At 36.3% G+C, this 20658-nt stretch overlaps 1 protein-coding gene and 1 non-coding gene across 4 annotated transcripts in view; both read left to right on the forward strand.

The window, feature by feature from the left end:
- LOC131033235 (nuclear transcription factor Y subunit A-7) overlaps positions 1-20374 on the forward strand; it is a 32131-nt gene extending 11757 nt beyond the window's left edge. For all 3 annotated transcript variants that reach the window (XM_057964405.2, XM_057964404.2, XM_057964406.2), the window contains exon 6: positions 19411-20374. In XM_057964405.2, coding sequence (XP_057820388.2) covers positions 19411-19845 — 435 coding nt within the window. In that variant the 3' untranslated portion in view covers positions 19846-20374. The remainder of the gene's footprint in view (positions 1-19410) is intronic.
- TRNAT-AGU (transfer RNA threonine (anticodon AGU)) lies at positions 5753-5823 on the forward strand. The gene has a single exon. It is a non-coding gene; the product is annotated as a tRNA-Thr (tRNA).
- Positions 20375-20658: the final 284 nt, after the last annotated feature.

Consider the following 20658-nt stretch of genomic DNA (forward strand, 5'->3'; position numbering starts at 1 on the left):
GTCAATTAGAAGCACCTCATTGAAAGAAGGCACCAAATAGTTATACTTTTGAGATGCCTTGTTTAAATTTTGGAAGCTGACATAGACAAATTTCCCTATTTTTCTTGTGCACTGGCACTAAGTTTGCCACTTAGGTTGAATGCTTGATAGAGAAAATGATTCCAGTTGATAACAATTTCTGAACTTCCTTGAAAATGTGAGGCTCTAGTAAGGCATTGATAGGCTTTTGTCTTTGCCAAAAAGGGTGGCACCAGCATTAAAAGGAATTGTATGAGTAATAATAGACATGTTATATATCTTGAGGTCTCATAGGTCCACACAATGACATCCATATAATCTTGGAGAGCTTGCATTATAGCTTGCTTCTCCTCTTAAGTGCAAGTTCTATGGCCAATGCTATCAGATTTGAGGATAGACTTGAAGGGGGGGATAATTTCTCAGCATGGAAATTTAGAATAAAAATGATCCTAAGAGAAAATAAAGTTGAATCTTTTATAAAAGATGAATCCAAAGAACCAGAGAATGACCCCGACAAATCGGCATGGATTGAAGGGAATGAAAAGGCTATGAAGATCATAGTCGATGGAGTTAGAAATCATATTATGCCAATCCTGACAAAACATGAGACTACTTACCATATGTTCAAATCACTCTAAAGCACATTCGAAATAAACAATGCAAGTAGAACCTTGGCTCTATAGAGGGAAATTAATCATATAAGTATGAATAAAGGAGAATCAATCAATGCATACTTTATGAGAATATCAGCACTAAGGGATGAATTGGCAACACTTGGATATGAGATCCAAAGCAAAGAGCTAACACTTATTGCTCTAGATGGTTTGCCTAGTACATGGGAAACATTCGTTTAAGGCATTAGTGCAAGGGCTAAATATCCAAACTTTGACCAGCTAAGATCAGATTGTCTTCAAGAAGAGTCAAGACTAAACAAGAAAGGGATCAAACAAAAGAACATAGATGAAGATCTCCATGTCCTAAATGTGAACTCCCACAAGAAAAGCAAGAAGAAACACTTCAAGAAGAGGAAGAACCACCGTGAGAAAGGTTCATCTAAGAAAGATGTTTCCCATGTTCAATGTTTAGATGTGATCAATATGGGCACTATGCAACAAGATGTCCAAATAGAATTAAACAAGAAGCTACATTTGCAAAAGTGAAAAAGAATAAGGAAGAGCATGATTTCGAGAAACATGTATTCTACTCTGCTCTAACCAAGTATCCAACAAATCTAACAGCTGGATCATAGACAGTGGGTCTTCAAGACACATTACAGGGTATAGAGAACTATTGGATTCCATGTTACAAGAGATTGATGAAGAGGTAACTATTGGTGATGACTCTACACATCCAGTGAAAGGCATTGGTACTTGCACCATTAAGTTGAAGTTAGGCATGTCTCTCCAACTCACTGGAGTTCTTCTCGTTCCAGGCATCAAGAGGAACCTAGTCTCCGTTTCTGCACTTGAAGATGATGGGTATAGCGTAACCTTCATGAATAGCAAAGTGTTGGCATGGCCAAAGAATTCTTCTATCAAGAAGGCTATAACCATAGGGCATAGGAAAGGCTATTTGTATGAGGTATGTACTGAACCTAACCTAGCTCTACTTCATGAGATTGCAGATTCTAATGAAATTTGGCATAGAAGATTAGGACATTTAAACTTTCGTGCTCTATCTTCAATGGAAAAGTTAGTCAGTGGTTTACCTAAGTTAAAACAATACCATTCAGGTACATGTAAGGGGTGTGCCCTAGGCAAGAATACTAAGAGTTCCTTTCTGAATAGTTCTAGTAAAACAAGCAATGTCTTAGAACTAGTTCACTCAGACCTATGTGGGCCCATGTCTGTACCTTCATTAGGAGGGTTTCTATATTATGTAATATTCATTGCTGACTTCTCCAGGAAGACCTGGATCTACTTTCTTAAATGTAAAGAATCTGAAGAGATCCTCAAGAGATTTAAGGAATTCAAATCTCTCTCTGAAAACTCTTCAGGAAAGAAAATAAAAACCCTAAGAATTGATAATGGGAGGGAATACACCTCAAACATATTTAGGGAATTCTGTAAAGAAGCTGGGATTAAGAGGGAGTTCACTGTTCCTTACAACCCCCAACAAAATGGGGTTGCTGAGAGAAAGAATAGAACTATTGTAGAAGTAGCTAAAGCCATGCTCCTTGATCAAAATTTAGAAACTCATCTTTGGGCAGAAGCCTCCAACACTACTGTATACATACAAAATAGATGTCCTCACTCCCACATTGAAGGCAAAACCCCTGAAGAAGTTTTCACTGGAATAAAGTCGGATATCACTCACTTTAGGATATTCGGATGCCCTGTTTATATTCATATACCTAAAGAGAAAAGAACAAAACTAGAGCCTTCTGGAAGAAAAGGGATCTTTGTTGGGTATAGTGAAACTTCTAAAGCCTATAGGGTATTTGTACCTGGACATAGTAATATTGAACTTAGTAGAGATGTAATATTTGAAGAAGACATAGCTTTCAAAAGGGCTAGATACTCTATTGAGTAAGAAACTTATGCTCCATCTTTAGACCTAGAAAAGTATCCTGTTCTTGAGGTTCAGAGGGAGTATTCAGAAGAGAATGAGAATGAAGTTCAGATTCCACCCCAGGAAAACCCTAAGAAAAGACCACTATGGGTTCACAAAATAGTGGAAGATGCAAGGAACTTTGTAGCTCCTTCAGGGACTTTTAGAGAAAGTAGGAGGCCCCAAAGATGTACTAGCTATGTAGCCTTAATGAATGATCTCTCCAAATCAGAACCTTCTAATGTATCAGAAGCACTTAAACATCAAGTATGGAAAGATGCCCATGTCAGAGAGGAATATCAATCCATCTTAAACAATGATGTTTGGGAAATTGTTCCTAGACCAAAAGGAAAATCTGTTGTTTCATCCAAGTGGCTATTCAAAATCAAACATGATGGTAGCATAGAGAAATATAAAGCTAGATTTGTAGCCAGAGGGTTCTCACAGAAAGAGGGAATAGACTATGATGAGACATTCGCTCCAATTGCTAGATACACCTCAGTCAGAGCAGTACTAGCCATTGCAGCAGCCAAAGGATGGAAAGTCCATTAGATAGATGTAAAGAATGCTTTCTTGAATGGGAAAATTGAGGAGGAAGTCTACTTAGAGCAGCCAGAAGGGTTTGAGATCCACAATGCAGAATCACATGTGTGCAGATTAAAGAAAGCCCTATATGGACTGAAACAAGCCCCCAAGGCCTGGTATGAAAGAATTGACAGCTACCTCATGGGATTGGGATTCTTGAAGAATGATGCAGATCCAAATCTATACTTCAAACGAATCAAAGGTGATATGTTGATATTGATCTTGTATGTTGATGATCTTTGATTATAGGAGAAGGTCACCTTATTGATCAATGTAAGAAAGACCTTGAGAATGAGTTTGATATGAAGGATTTAGGCCTTCTACATTACTTCCTTGGATTGAAAGTTTGGCAAAACTTTGACAATATTGTGCTTAATCAAGGGAAGTACACCCTAGACATATTGAAGAGATTTGGCATGATGAACTGCAGACCCATGACTTCTCCCATGGAAACAAATCTTCACAAGCTAAAGGAGGCAGCAACAGATTCCCCGTTTGTAGATCCTACTCTCTACACGCAGATGATTGGATCCTTGATGTACCTGGTCAATACTAGACCTGATATCTGTTATGCAATAAATGCTTTGAGCCAGTTCATGTGTGAGCCCAAGGAGATACATATTATGGCTGTGAAACATTATGAGATACCTTCAAGGTACTCTTAATTATGGCCTCAAGTTTGAGAAAGTTGATTTGGATATTCATGGGTTCACTAATTCAGATTGGGTTGGAAGTGTGACTAACAGGAAAAGCACCTTAGGATGCTGCTTTAGTTTGGGTTCAGCCATGATATCTTGGATTAGCAGGAAATAGTCATCAATAGCTCAGAGTTCGACAGAGGCCGAATATATCGTAGCTTCCATGGCTGCAAGAGAAGCAGTATGGCTTCGTAAATTGCTTGTGGGATTGTTCGGTGAGCCACTGAGACCTACTATAATTCATTGTGATAATCAGAGTTGTATAAAACTCTTTGTGAATCTAGTATTTCATGATAGATCCAAACACATAGAGATTCCTTATCACCATGTGAGAGATATGGTGGATAGGAATGCGATTCAGTTGAAGTATATCAGTACAAGAGATCAGACAACAGACATACTTACCAAACCACTATCCAGAGTGAAAGTTGAACACTTCAGGAAAGGTCTTGGTATGATTGAGTTGTAATTTGCTTTGTTATCTGTACTAATATATGAGATGTTTAATGTGTAAACTTCTTTTGTTGTGTTATGACTTTATGGGCTCCACCCCCTATGTACATTTCTAAGAGGTGACGATCTTTTAGATAATGAACACTTGTATTTAACATTATAAGGTGACGATCTTGTAATGTTGATATCATGTTGACTTGATATCATCTTGACTCATGGATGTGCGATGATATGTTATGGTAGACATTATGTGATGTAATGTCAGTGCACATACCATAACTTGGATATAAGGAGAATTTAATATTCTCGGGCATTTTATATCCATGGTATCGCTGTTATGCAATACTGATATCACATGTTATGTGATATCTATATCACGAGATGATGTGATATATTTCTGTGTCACGTGTTATGTGATACATCATGTCACGAGCATATGTGATATGATCCTTTGTATTACGAGGTTATGTAATACATCCTATCATGAGATAGGAAACATTCTTTATCACGAGATGATGTGATATTTACACTTGTCATGTGCTATATGACATATTGGTTATCATGTGAAATGTGATGCTATATACTTAGATGATTATCTCAAAGTTTAAATAGTTCTCCATTTATCTTCCCTAGCTAAGAGGGAGTGTTGAAACTAAGTAGCGTCGGTCAGATAAATGATTGAATGAGAGACTTCATTTATCTCTCATTCAATCATCTAACTTATCGATGAAATTACAAAACAAATGGTAGACTTTATGTTGATCAATCAGTTTGATTGAATAAACTTATAATCATCTTCATATATATTTCATGATTTCAAATATCGATTTGCATATATCGATACTTAAACAGCATATACAAACTTGCCATTGATCGTGTTATGATCATATTACTTATGCCATGATCGTGTTCATATGTTTCAGATCAGATCGTATTAATATTGCATATCATAGTTATCGTGTATGATAACTATCACCGATTTTGGTTATCAATCTGCACTTATAATAAACCGATTGTTATCAGGTTAATCAATAATCATTAGCCTTTGAAATGACACCGATTGGTATCGGGTATAAACAAAGTTTGTTATTATTTGTTATGAAATGACATCTACTTCATATGATCAAGACATGTCAAGAGACATGCCTTGTCAAGGCATGCCTTGATCAAAGGTTATTTACATATATATATGCCATTCGAGTGCTGTAGAAAGACATCGAAATCAATTAATGCTCTATACAGTGATCTGCAATACAAAGGAAATTACGATCAGTAACCAGCAATAAAATATTGAATATATCTTCAAGTAAATATAGAAAGAAAGTCTTCTTAGAAAATAAAAGAGAGACAAAATCTGTAATCTTTAGATTTTGAACATGAATTTGAATATCATTTTGTTGGTGTTGGAAATAAGCCACACCCGGACCGACGATGGACTGGTCCAAGAGGGGCCAGTAGCTCAGTGGTAGAGCACTCCACTAGTGTTGGAAGGTCCTAGGTTCGAGTCCTAGTTGGTCCATGTCTCAACATGGTATCAGAGCCAGGTCTAGGCTAGGAGCCCCAAGCACACGAGAGGTGTGGCTTAAGGGGGGGTGTTGGTGTTGGAAATAAGCCACACTTGAACCGACGATGGACTGGTCCAAGAGGGGCCAGTAGCTCAGTGGTAGAGCACTCCAACAGCGTATGAAAGGTCCTAGGTTCGAGTCCGAGCTGGTCCATGTCTCAACACATTCCATCTTCAAGTGCAACCATCTTAGTCTTGTAATGCTATTAGTCTTCATCAATTAGGCTCTCCACTGATATCATGCATTTTGGAGTTGTATTTGTCTTAAGATTTAGCGACTTAAGCATTCCAGTATTAATGTTTTGGGTTCTGGTATTAAAGTTTTAATTGCTAATGGTTCTAGTAATCTGTGACATTGTCCTTGTTCTCTTCATGAATGATTTGTGATTCAAATGCCCCTTAACTAGTGATGAATTCAATGATGTGCTGATCATCATTGAAAACTTGAAAGTGCTTTATATTGTCTAGCATGGATAGGCTGAAAATTAACTCAATTGTGAAGCTCTTCAATTTGGAGTTGGTTGCTAGTTATAGAGAGTTGGGTGCGACTGTGAGTGCATTTGCTGTATGGTTCTTCTTGTTAGGAATAGCATGAATGCCTAATGCATCAAAATCCTCTTTTATGTTGTAGACACACTTCAGTAGCAAGATAGGTTTCTGTCATTGCAAGAGTATTGAGCTCATGAAAACAATTATTTCTGAATCCTTAAACACTCGCAAATATTTGAACTTCTCTGTAAGAGAAAATTGCAAACCATGAGTTAATGCCCCATATTCAGTTGTACTATTAGTGGATGTAAACTATTGCTTGAAAGTAGCAAGACAACTCTTTCCTCTTGGATTGATCAGCTCATCGCCATCACCAACTTCTTGTTAAGACTTTGACCCATTGAACCTGAGTTCACAAATGGTTTTCATTTTTTCTTTCCTTAACTTCTTCTCTAGGAGTCATGCCCTCATACTTATCCTCCACATTCAAAGTCTAAATCCCTTTCTTAGGCTCTAAATATAGGATTTCATTTGATCTATCGAACTCAATGATGTGCTTCATTCTTGGCTCATGCTTTATACTAATTTGGTTTTGCAAGACCTCACTAAGGTAGCTATATATGAGAGAAATCAGTCACAATTTTCCCTTTGAGTAACTTGGACCAATCTCAACTAAGCAACATTCCATAGGCAACCTGATTATCTATGACTTGTATGTCTAAAAACTATTGAATTCTCGGATTGGAAGTTAGTTGCATATGTATATAAATTAATTATCCTTGGACATTCAACTCAATTTTATCTAATGGAATCACTTTTCTATAAATGACTTGGTGGGAGTTAAACCCAATCTTTGGCAGCTTGAAAGAGGCCTCACATTACCTTAGGCTTTTGCATCAACAAGATAGTTATGCAAATTCTTACAAAAAATCCTTGTTAGCAACAATTGAGGGGACTTGACATTTTATTTAGAAAGAACTAAATTAGCATTGTAAACATTGCTAACTTCCCTTTTTCTTTACAAGACATTTTTCATTAGGAATCTATTTTGTTCTGTAAATTAGGCAAGATCAAACAAAGAAATATTTGCTTGTGTTTTCTTAAAATCATCAACAATATTATAACCATATTTGCTTTGCTTAGGTGCAGTCTTTGTTTTATGTGGTGGGATGCTAATTTTTTATTGTTGTGATGGATATGGTACTTTTGGGGGAGCTAGATTATTGCTAGCAATAAGATTAGGTGAGGTATGCACAACATTCAATTGTGTAGAGGTGGTCAATGGCTATTTTCCTTTATTTTTAAGAGTAATTCATATCTTTGTAGAACTAGAATAGTTCTAGGATTCTTATTAGTTTGGCCTCTATGGTTGTATTTAATAATGACTATTTCTAAGTTGCCCGTTTCCTTTGGAACAATATCCATGGCTAAACAAAACTCAAGGCAATAGTTTTCATCATGTTGGGTCATGGAATGGATCCTACACCAATTATAGAATGCTAGTTTTGCTAGATTAATTGGTGTTCCTAGATTACCATTTGACCAAAATGCCCAATCCTTGACTCTTGTGCTTTTTGTGATCCCATTTTGGATGTAGACCCTTCCCCTTCATCTCATGGTATCAAAATAAGTTACACATGAATTTTGAGTGTGAAAGGACAAGAAAGCACAAGCATATTAAAGTTACCCATGAATTTTGAGTGCGAAGGGACAAGAAAGCAGAAGCATATTAAAGTGGTTGGAGTGGTGAAGCTATCCATATTGGCATGCTGCCCTTCTCAAGACCACTTCTCTTTACCCCCATTAGGAGGTTGGGCTTGCCTCTATTTCCATTCTTTCCAACCATCCGTCTCTTTTGTTTCTCTCTTGATGGGAACTTCGAAGTCCTGCAAGCAACCATATCTCATTGGCAACTCTCACCTTCAAACTCAAGCATTCTCACCAATTTTCATTACTCCTTTCCACCTACCATGCTGCACATTAAGGATACCATTAAGGCAAAGAAGATCAACATGACTCCCTGTGGGCTTCCACTTGGCATTGATAGTTGTCCTAGTACAATTGAAATCAAATTGCATTTACGTCCGATAGGGCATACTACAATGGAGCCAACAATTGCCATTAATGTGTTCGATAGGGTTTCAAATTCAAAGGGGCTCCTCACCATGCTTGCTAAGGATAGTTGCAAGTTGCAAGGGACCCTCAGCCATACCTCCCAAGCTTGTTTTTGTGCAGGAGGGTGCTACGGTTGACTCATGGCAAATGGAAACAACAATTTATGGGTATTAGAAGCCATTCTCACATACCAGATATAGGATAGAGGCCAATGTGCATTTTTTGATGCTTTGTAGGCATCTTAAGATTACAAAGATAGATAGAGGGTGTCTTTAAACAACCCAACAAAATCCCCAATTTGAAATTGTCATGAGCACGTGTTATTCTAACATCTAGTTCTATAGATGAAACCCCATGGATCTAAGGAGGTTGAGGCACAAAAAGCCCACAGATCTTGTGTTGGAGGATGAAATCACTTTGATTGATGGGGCATACTTACATAGAGGTTAGGTTAAGCTTTCAGGGTAGTTGATAGCAGTGACAACAATTTTGCATGACATTTTTAGTTGTGAATGTAAAGCTTGTATTCCCATTGCTAATAATGCGATGGTTAACATTGTAATATCATACAAATTCCATTAGAGGTAATCTGTAATTAAAGCTCCATTGTATTGATGGTTTGTTGTTATTATAAATCTTGTTTGCAATATGTTTCAACTTTGATAATAGTATTTGGTAAGGGCACTTAAGCCCAAAGAAGCAATAGTCAAAAAATCCCGATTATTCCCGATTGATCGGCAATCAGCGCTGCTCCCGATTAATTCCCCCCAAAAATCGAAAAAATCGTTGACTGATTGTTTGCCCATTTTCAACGATTATTTCCGGTTTTAATTGCAAAAAGACGTGATTAATCGCGCTGCGCGAAAGCCTGTGAAAAATAAATGCCGCAAAAACCCTAAAATGTCTGCAAAATTTGATAAATAGCCGTCTTTTTTCAAGGTCACTCACTCAGCTTGTGGCTAAGGGTTAAGAGGCGAAGTCGAAGTTGAAGGAAAGCGAATAGGTGGTGTTTTTTGGTCGTGTGACAAAGGGCGCGACAAAGGGCATTACCGGCGACTTCATTTTCTGAGGTATTTATAATAGTACAGCCCTCTAATTTCTGATAAATAGCCGTCTTTCTGCTAAATAATTGTATATATACCGTAAGAATTGTATACGGTATATACAGTATATAATTCTTACTGTATTTCTTATTACTTATTTCTTATACAGTATGTAAGTAGAATTATATACTATATGTATGTATGTATTTCTTATATTGTATGTATGTATGTATGGAAATGCCCTAATATATTAAAAAAAAGTAGTTTTTATTTTTTTTCTGCATTTTTTTATGTTTTTTGTATATCTGATTTTTTCCCCATTTTTTGAAAAAATCTTATACTTTTGTTTTGCCGATTAATTCCCCAAACGATTAATGCTTCCTTGCTTAAGCCTATTCAATAGAAATACTATTTGCTATTTATCTTCCATTGGGAGTTTGGTTCAAGGTTAGAGGTTTCTTTATAATTGCAAGAATGGAAAGGAAACATGTGGGATTACTTGTCATTCATGTGAATGTAATGTAGAACTTTTGACTTTATTAAAGTTGAACATATTAGGTTAGGGTTTGCTACTTTAGGGTTAAGTAATGAATTCTGAATCTTCATAATGAGTTGTGAGATCTGCTAGGAAATCTTAATATAATGTAGGGTTTGTAATGTCTGCCCCATTCCTTAAATATTTTCGAGTTAATGCTTTGGGTAAATATTGAAGCGATTTAGGATTTGTATGGTTTTTGTCAAACTATTTTGGTTTTTGTTAAAATATTTTAAATCTGTTACATTATATGCCCTGACATCTCAATTGTTTGTGTAGTTATTGCATTGTTTATTAGTTTTATGGAAATTGAAATCCTACCTAGATGGCTAGTAGTTTCCTGATTTGGAGTTACTGTTCTTTGCAGATTCAACATGTCATTGCTCAATTTTTGATTCATTTGTTGGATATTATCAAGTTTAAGATTTGGGGAAAAAGGTTGATTTTGTGATGTCTGATTAGCAAAAATAGCATTGTTGTTTGTCAATGCCTAGATATTTAGGATGGCAAGAATCAATCGATTGTTGATAGGGGTTGCATCATTAAGATTGTTTTTCAAGGATTATTGGGCATTAAAAAATGGCTTGAGGTATCACTTGATTCAATGGCATTGGGTTAAACAAATGAGTGTGGTTTGGATATAGAGCATCTAGTATAGAATTCAACATGTGTGTATGTTGCTTAAGAGCTTAGTTCATTGATGGGATTCAGTTGTCCCCTTATTGCCTGAGTGAAGGTAATGGACCGAAGCCATAACCTTGAGGCTAGTTATTGTTCTACCACCATGAACTTGTATGCTTGTGACAAGGAAGCATTGGAGCTTTCCTTACAAACATGACAGTAAGAGGGTTGAGAGCTATTAGGTACTTTAAGAGAACAACATCTTTAGTAGGGTTGTAGCGTGGTAGCAATCTGGTATAAAGTTTATGAAACTGCATGTTGAATGATTTCAAACGTACATTTGGTTCCCTATGAGAAGATGCAAATTGATGATGCATGATAGCTATATCAATGGGTAGCTGAAAATGGTTAATAAAATGCAGTTTAAGCATGGTCCATGAAGTTGTGGAGGGTGTAGCCAAGTTGATATAACATATGCAGGTTCATCATTCATCTAGTGTCTTAGGGAACATACTACATGCAACATCTTTGATTCTTTGTATTGTGCTTGTAGGTGTGTCAAGGCATCCTTATAGGCTTGGATGTGTCTTAGTGAGCCTTTCTTTGTCATGTGTTTTTACTTTGGAAGGAATCTCTTGGTATTTTTAATTATATTGTGAGCTGGGCCTGGTACATTCAGAGGACTACTTCCTCCTAACCAAGGACAAGGGGCATTCATAGGTGGATTTTGGGTATAACAATTGGAATGACAAATTATTTTCGAGGTATGGCAATGGATTAACAAGTTAAGAACCAGCAAAAGGACTAATAGATTGATCTTGGGGATCATTCCTACTAACCAAGGAGTAGTGTTGACAAGCTCATTTTGAGGTATGGTAAATGGATTAACAAGTTGATTACCAATAAAAGGATTGATAAATCAATCTAAGGGATCAAGTTGAAGGTTAACAATCAAATTCCTAGGGTCAAAGGAAATTGTGGTAGTTCTAGGGGAGTTACCAGCTGATTGAATGTCAACCTCTCTATGTTGGGTAAGATATGGAAGTTCAAGAACACTTACAATGGACTCTACTATCCTTGCCCTTGAGATAATTGTACTAGGTTCTAGCTTGCCCTCCTAGTGCAAATTTGTTGATGGGTGAAATGACATGCCAACTTAGGAAGGAAAGAAATCTATTCTAGCTCTCTTGAAAGTAGACAGTCTTCCAAGAGGTCTGTATTACTAGGTCTTGGCATGCTAGATAACATAATGGCTAATGTCTTGTTGTTATAAACCATAATTACTAGAAGACTTATAACTCGGCCTTGGTACTCGCCTGTCATATTGAAAACACGTCCCTGTCACAGAGACCTATATGGAGATGTCTCCAAAGTTCCAAACATTAGGAGACTTTAGATGAAGTTTCTTTGCATCTCCTATATGTCTTTTATAGTCATCCCTTGAAACTAAGGAAACTTCCAATAGAAATTTCTTAGATATATCACATAAATTATGTTGGATTTTCACTAAATATGTGTTGACAAAACTTAAAAGAACTAAACAAATATACTAAATAGACTTGTAATTTTCAATTTTTTTTTAATAAAAGTTTACAAGTTTTGGCTGTTAAAAATTTCCTTAATAAAACCTAACAAGGTAAGAATACGAAGTGAAACAATAATAATGCTTAAGATGTGTACATGCATTGATGTATGATCAATTGATTGAAAATATAGTGGTCTTCAAGGTCCCCAATACTTATGTTTTAAAAAAAATTGGGATTCCCCTCCTAGTTTATTTGTCATCTCTAGGTAATTATGGTTTTAATTATATTTTTTCTATCAGATGATTATCAAATATCAATATAATTATATTCCAATACTTTTAAATGTTAGTTTTAAGAATTTTAGTATTTTAACATTCTTTAAAGATATCCATTGTCATATATATATAGCCCTTCCCAAGTACTCGTCTCCAACCTTATGTGAAAATGGTATAGCAGTAATCGTACCAGTACCACTACTTGTCTTCTTGTAACTATGTTCCAAACAAGGGGCCTATTGAACTAAGGAAAGTTGTAACACAAGATTTTGATCCAAAGAAAAACTCAGATAGATCAGGCAAGAAAATTTACAAACTGTAACATGAACCTTTGAAGATTGAATTATCATATTCTTTCAGCACATTCATTTCCAAACATCTCAAAGTAAACATTTGGAGCAAAGTAAGATAAAAGCTTCAAATATAGTGCACAAGCCTTAAACTACTACGAAGAAAAAATACTACAAAGGCCACTAATCCTTCTGTATCAGATTCCAAAAAAATTGCAAAAGATGAGAGGCATAGGGAGAGAGATATAGGCTTATGTTATCCTGAAGCAATATGTAATTCATTGAAGAAGATAAACCATTTAGAAAACCACTCTAAGCTTGATCGGAGCACAATTAGGGACCAAAATGGTTTAATCTTTAGGGTTAACTTTGCTAATGAGACAATATGAGCAAACACCATATATCATGCTCGCGTTGCACATACAAAGTCTTACAAACATCACATTCAAAAGATATATCATCAAATTATTAGCTCGACTTAACTTATTTCAGATGAATCACAAAATAGAGTTCAAGGTACCATAACCTAGTTGGGAAAAACCTTAACAAATAGCTATTTATCCTAGTTGTAGAGCCTAAACTATTATAAGAAAAACTAACACTGGATTTTCCTCCCCTTTTAAAAGGGAAAACAGTTCAGCATATGTGGAAATCTTCAAGTCTAGAGTATAGCATGCGAGGTAGGTCATAGTCATCAATGCCATGAGACGATCATAAACTTTGTCCACTTTGTAGTCAGTACCAAAAGATTTACATTTCAATTTTATGCAAGTCACCCATGTGCACCTCCAGTCAGATTTGACAAGAAATTTGATGTTCATAGAAAATTTGGAGCATATGCAGCCCATACCTTTGACAAAGCATGATCTTGTTGCAATAAATTTGTGGGAACAACTCTCCAAAGGAAGGCTTCAAATTCTTTGTATGCAGAAAAAGCATTCATTGTGGGGCAGGTGATGGGAAGGTAGGGAGGGTCCTATGCAATTAAATACCAAGGATTGGGTTCATATTTCATCAAGTCCTTGGTTTTCTTGAATTGCACATTTTTGAGCATGCTGAATGAGCTTCTCATTTAGTGCCCAAGTACCTCTCCTATAATTATTAACCAAACTTCAAATCTGCCTTGCTATTGCAAGTACTCAACAAACTACAAGAAGGTGCCACAAATTTCCTATCTATCCAACTCAAGATGTGATTTTTAAAATTGGGTCAAATTGGCCTTTGAATAGACATCGTAGTATTAAAATGGACCAAGGAAATTGATTTTGTGTCCAAGTTCCACTTGGTCATTCAATAGTATTTGAACATTTAGACTTGTCAATCCTTGAAATGACTAAGGTATGCATGGACCAAGAGGGATCCCAGTTACATACAATAACCCACAATTGTTCGACTCAAATATCCGCTTCCAAGTGCAAAAGCCAAATCAAACACCATCAATTATTCCTACAGAGAAAAGACCAATATCAGATGCAAGAGAAATAATTAGAAATTGTAAACCAAGTGTGCACATATCAAATTCAACACAGATATAAAAAGAACATTTAAATTCATTGCATTGATGTCGCCAATTTGGTCTAAAAGACCAACCGTTGTTTTCAAATGCCTCTTGTGTATTCATGGTTACAAACACTATCTTTGGTACTTTATGACAATAGGCACTGCCACGCAAGCCCATTCTGATGCTTCAATGCTCGTGTCCATGATTAGTGCATCACTATTCATATACCGACTTCCCATTTTTATGTCCATGGCAAGATGGACTTGTAAATGTTCATTATATTCCTATTTTTAGGCAAGCGGGCTTAGAAATGGGTTGCAAAACAATTTTAACATGGAGTGGGTTGTCAAATTTTATTGATCTTTAAGCATGTATGCCAACCTTAGGAGATGACACTACAACTTAAGCTTATTGCATGCTAAATGGTTGGGAAGATCTACAATTGGGATTCATTGGACTCAAATTAGATGGTAGGGCTAAAATGACCAAAGAAAAGTTGTGCAAGAGTTGTTTGGCCATTTGAATTTTGGACATGGGGCAAATTACATCTTTCCACATTGCTCGTCCATAGAAAGTCTTAAGTGCTCATAAATGGGCTAGTGGATATGGCTTTGAATGGTTGAGGAAGGTTTGTTGTTCCATTATGGTCAAATAGGAGTGGGACATGCCACCTAAAATACAAGCAACAAAGCCATAAGAATACCTTGAGTACATAAAAGAATGGGTCCACCATGTTGACATCACCACAGAGATGCATGGCTAAATATGATTAACTCTTTTTGGTGGTAGGCCACATAATCTTCCACTCAATAAAATAGAGGCATCTCAGCTCATGCGTCCTACACAAAGTCACATGTATACAACATAAGTAGGTATGAACTTGTTAAACATAGGAAAGATCAAATGGTAGGAGAAAGGTGAATGAGATGCAACGGTTGGGGATATAATGTAGGGGTGAAATGGTTGTGGTTAATAATGTTGTTTCACCATTCCGATTACATAGAAATTTGGATCTTGTAGTGCTTAATAAAGTTGAATGCAGACCATTGGGCATGTGCTATAGGCACTTAATATGGGTTGGGAACAATGACAATCAGACATATCACCTAGCGGCCTAGAAAATAATGGGATTTTTCTATATGATAGAGCACCAAGGGGTAAAGTGCTAAGGCAATGTGAAAGGAAACATGTGGTCGATGAGATTTGGACATGTAGCACAATGCCAAAATCAATGGTTGTGGGGATTTAGAGGGGAAATGAATACCGTTAGAACATGCGGATCAATGGCCCAATTTTGGTTGTTGGTGGACAAATGCTATAAAGGGATGAGTTGAGTTATTAGGCGTAGGAAATAGGTGGTCAATAGACAATTAAAATAGGAAGTGCAATGCTAGGGCTTAGGGAACAAATATTTTAGGGTCTTGAGGGCAAAATGAAGGTTAAATCCTAGTGTGCATAGATTTTTAAATGATTTTGAAGTGCCATGGAAGTCCAACAGGGCCAAACCAAAACTTTGGACATAAAAGGGACTCGGCGAACAATATGAAGTTCATAGGCTTAGTAAACTCTCTAGGTTGACTATCAACTAAGCCATGAAAGGCCATATAAGTCTAGCCACATGATCGAATTCAATAGGGTATGTAGCACAAGTGACAACACATAGGAGTGAATGAATCCTCTAGTATGTTATCTTCTAACATTTTCATTGCTTGCATTTTTCTCTCCAATTCAAAGAGATCTTTGTCAATGGATGTTACATCCACATGCATCTTCAACAATCCAATTTGAATAAAGATTGCTGCCTTCCAAGTTGATGGCATCATGAGACTTCTCGACCTTTTAGTTGTGAAGTCAGGGTTGTATTAGATGTAGACAGGGTAATTGAGGTTCTCTTGGGTCAATTTGCTGTCAAAAAATTTAAATAGCCATTCGAGGTTGTGTTTAATCACCATAGTCTTCTCACCATAAATCTACAAATAAATAATAAATTGTTTAAAAAATGTAAGTATCTAGTAAAAACTTATAGTTATAGCGTTAAGCTAAAATTGCATTTATCTAAGAAGTGTGTGATTAAAGGGCTTAAATTCTTTTACCTATCTGTTGGATGCCCTCCTTTGAATGTATACAAATGAAGAAAAAAAATCTCCCATCCATAACTTTGGAGACCTGCAACTCATTGAGAATTGTGTCTCGATGGCTTTCATCAAATTGTCATCCTCTCTATGTATGTGGTAAGGCTCATGTTAACCTCTTGATCAGCCTTAGAGGAATCAAAGAAGAAAAAAATGGGGTTCAAGTAGTACCCCATGGCATGTATTTACCAGCAGAATTGGTTGGTTCATCAATGGTTAAGAATTTGCTGAATGATTTCATACTTTCCCTTGTTTCCGCAATAATAATGCAATATTACTTCCTTGGTCCTATCCACTGCCTCATAGAGATAACTTGTCAGAGTTTCATCCCCACTAATAATGTAGGACCTTGACCAAAGGCCCTGTCAGCCAAAAATTTGAAAATAAAAAATTTAAATCAAAAGAGGAAAACAAACAGCAAGTAAAAAATTCACAAATCATAAGTTTGTTAGTTACCTTGAGCATCTTTTCTACACTCCTGGAAAGCACATAATCAAAGATTGTCCTCACACCTCCCTTTCTATCCTTTTGCAATATGGATGCTTCAACCATGGTTTGCAAACTTGCAGAGTAATTAGTGAGTTGTTGAGTACTATTTAAATTTTTTGACAGCAAATTTCACTGTGTTTACTTAAAAGAGTTTAATGTGATGGATTCTTAGAGAATTTTGGCAACGGACTCGCATGAGTAATTGTGAGTTCAATGCCAAGACTTGTAGGTTGTAGAGAAAACGTGGGGCTATGAAAAATGTGGCCTATGAATGCATGAAAAATATGGCCTATGAATGCTCTAGTGCACCCTTTTGTTTTTGCACACTTCCCTAGATCCTATGATGTTCTAATGATGGTCTTATAGATGTTTACAAACAGAATTAGATGTTTTATAGATATTTTTTCTAGACATTTTTTGGATTAATGACTTAAAACTTATAATGGCAACCCTACCTATAATGTAGATTGAAACCCTACTTATTTTGCATAAAATTTATATTTTTAAGGAATTTAAGGATTTTTTTAAGTTGCCAAGTTTTGCCAAATTTTTAAATTTGGGGTTTGTTGAGGTTGAGTCTAGTTCAAGTTTGCAAACTATGGTTTCAACTACCATTTGCTCACAAACATTTACTTGAGAGAAGGTAGTGCCCTTACAATGCTTTGTAGTGACAAATTTTGTGGTAAATCATGTGACCGCTGTTACATAGGCTCCTTACCCATGGTGTGCTCTTTTATCAAACAAAGCACCTAAGTATGGTTGTAATAAATTTTGTGATGTTTCTAGCATCTTCAACCACACCTTTGATCCATCCAATCTTCTCATAGACCTTGAGCCTTAAATCAATGCAATGGACAGAACAAGTGTTCCAAAAAATGTTATGTGGCCTCTCTTGAAGAAGTCTTCCTACAGCTACATGTTTGGTTGAGTTGTCAGTGACATTTTGAATGATGTTCTCTAGCCTGACACCCTAAACCACTGGTTGCAACAAATTGGACAAGATATTTTCATTCTTGACTTCATGTGAGACTTCTATGGACTTAAAGAACATAAATGTGTGACTAGAAGCCACTAAAAAGTTATTCAAGGTCCTGTTCCTGTCATTTGTTTACCCATAAGGTAAAATCTGCAATCTTGACTTCATGTGAGACATCTACGGACTTAAAGAACATAAATGTGTGACTAGAAGCCACTAAAAAGTTATTCAAGGTCCTGTTCCTGTCATTTTTTTACCCATAAGGTAAAGCTCCTGGTTAAGACAGTGTGTGGCACAGGGTACTGTCATTGTACTGCTACAGATCTGATACTGTACGAATACATTTGTACACACATGCTATAAAAACATAAATAGTAGAAAATACACATCATGTTGTGAAATATAATGTTGACAACTAAGAATAATGCAAACACATTTGAATTAATGAATAGTTCAAAAGCATATGTTGTTCAACTTCAAAATACACGTCATAACCATACTCATTTAAGTTGTTCCTTAAAATTTTACAATCTTAGTGCATCTCAAAGAAGGGGTTAGTATGATCAAATTTTAAAAAATATATTAAGATCCTCATCTTATGTTTCCCATTTGTTTATAATTATATATTCCACTGAGATTTCAATGCATATACTCGTGTATTCTGTCATTGAGAAGGCGGTTGTTTATGCTGATGACCACTCTACTGAAGATGTTGTATAGAACACTTTATATACTCTGCTAATGATCAATATAATGATATTAAAATGAGTTGTGTAGTTTTCTTTCAATTTAAGGATAAAAAAACTAATCGCTAGGTTTACCTTGTGAAGAAGCTTCTTTATATTGGCATCAACTTCTATTAAATGATCACCTTATCACCTTTTAAGAACGAATCCTTGACAAAACAGAAACATATTCAATTTGCCTGACATTTCACCCCTTCACTGCACACTTACTGCCCCTGCACACCGTCTTCCTCCCCTCTCTCGCTTACCTCCACAAGTAAGATATTTAGATGTTTGACTTTCTGCTTCTGATGATTAAGATATGGTTGTGACTTGAAAGCTTCTCTGCTACATTTAAATAAACACGATTTACATGATTTTAGTTTTGTTTGTTATTTAAGCATCCACAGCAAGGATTTCCATGAGTCCCAGAGTGTGTTCCTTTTTCTTTTGTTGCCCAAAGTTTCGACTTGATTGGGTTCTTTAGTCTGTCCTTCACAATTTTGTTTGCGTCTTCTTTCAATTCCTGTGTACTTTTTTATTCAGTCTGCTAGAAGAAAGAAAAGTAAAAATGGATGCTGTTTCTTTATGCACTAAGCATAAATAATTCAAGAATTATATAATATAAAAAAACAACTTATAATTTCTAGCGTCAACAAACCATAGTTTTAGGTTTTCTAGTGGGATTTATTTTTATAAAAATGGAAAATTTCCTCGTGTCTGTCAATTACTTCCTCGTGTCTAAAGAATTTACCTTTCTTGGTCTGTATTGTGTTGATACCACTTGGTTATTGATTCTTAAATTGGCTTAACACTTTCTTGCAGCCATATCTTCATGAGTCACGACATCTCCATGCTCTCCGACGAGCAAGGGGGTGTGGTGGTCGATTTCTGAACACTAAAAAGGATGCAAACCATCAGGATTCTGCTTCAGGAGATAAGGATTCTCATGATTCTTCTGGCCAAGATAATAATGTAGACACTCCCCAGTCAAGAAAGGATGGTTCTTTTCAGGAGTTTAGCAGGACTCAACAAACTAGTGATGTAGCACATAGGGGTGACAAGACAACCATTACTCTTTCTGCAGCAGTCCCTTCTGATCAAGTTGGTGCAGGTCAAAGTGTCACATATTACAATTATCTGAAGCAAGGATTCCGTCCATCTGCATTTCACCCTCTTTCAGTTGGCAATGCAGAAAATGGACAAGTTGGAAGCATGGTTTCTAATGGAGGCCATCATACAGCAGTAGCAACCCAATGAAGTCATTTTGAGTTAGGGCACTGCACGCTAGTCCCTGTCAATCTGCACAGTCCATTGAGAGCCTGAAGATAGCTGTTTCAATATGTTCTAAAACCTGAGCTTCTAGTTGGTGTTGATCTTTGTAAAAAGCAGTAGTTTAAGATCTTCCTAAGAACATTTTGTGTGTGACATTAAGTTCTCACCATTTCTTGAAGATAGGGTTCCTTAACAGGAAATGCTTCAAGTAGTGGAAAGGGTTCTTAACATACATATTTTCCTCTTTAGAAGCCGATCTATTCGTAAGGCTTTGATGTTTGAACATAGCTAATTTCTGTCGGGCATGGGACATTAGAATAACTGTGCTGTTTATGTGGTGTAAGACAGGGCAACTCTGTCCACCTGCACTGGAAACAGACAGAAGGCAAATCATTCTTGGCTAATGAGTGTGTTATGGGTTAAGCACTGTTTATCTGCATGTGATGGCTTTTCAAAATTTGAACAATGCATTGCTAAGTCCTACCCAAAAATATAATGCTCTTCTAGTTTCATATTTCTGTCCATTGAGAAGTTGAAGGATAAGGTTTTGCATTCAATGACGTGCTGAAAATTTCTCATTAGAGCTATTTCAACAATGCTCTTCTACTTTCATATTTCTGTCCATTGAGAAGTTGATAAAGGATCTCTAAAGTGTTTGCATTCAATGATATTCGGATAATTTTTCATGAGAGTTATTTCAACTGAGTAAAAATAAAATGTTTATGGATGATGTGTATAATGCAGGTAAGATGTTGAACTTGTGTGCTGTGCACCAGAGATTCAACTGCTTTAGAATGT

The sequence above is a fragment of the Cryptomeria japonica genome, chromosome 6 (genome assembly GCF_030272615.1).
Source record: "Cryptomeria japonica chromosome 6, Sugi_1.0, whole genome shotgun sequence".
NCBI lineage: Eukaryota > Viridiplantae > Streptophyta > Pinopsida > Cupressales > Cupressaceae > Cryptomeria > Cryptomeria japonica.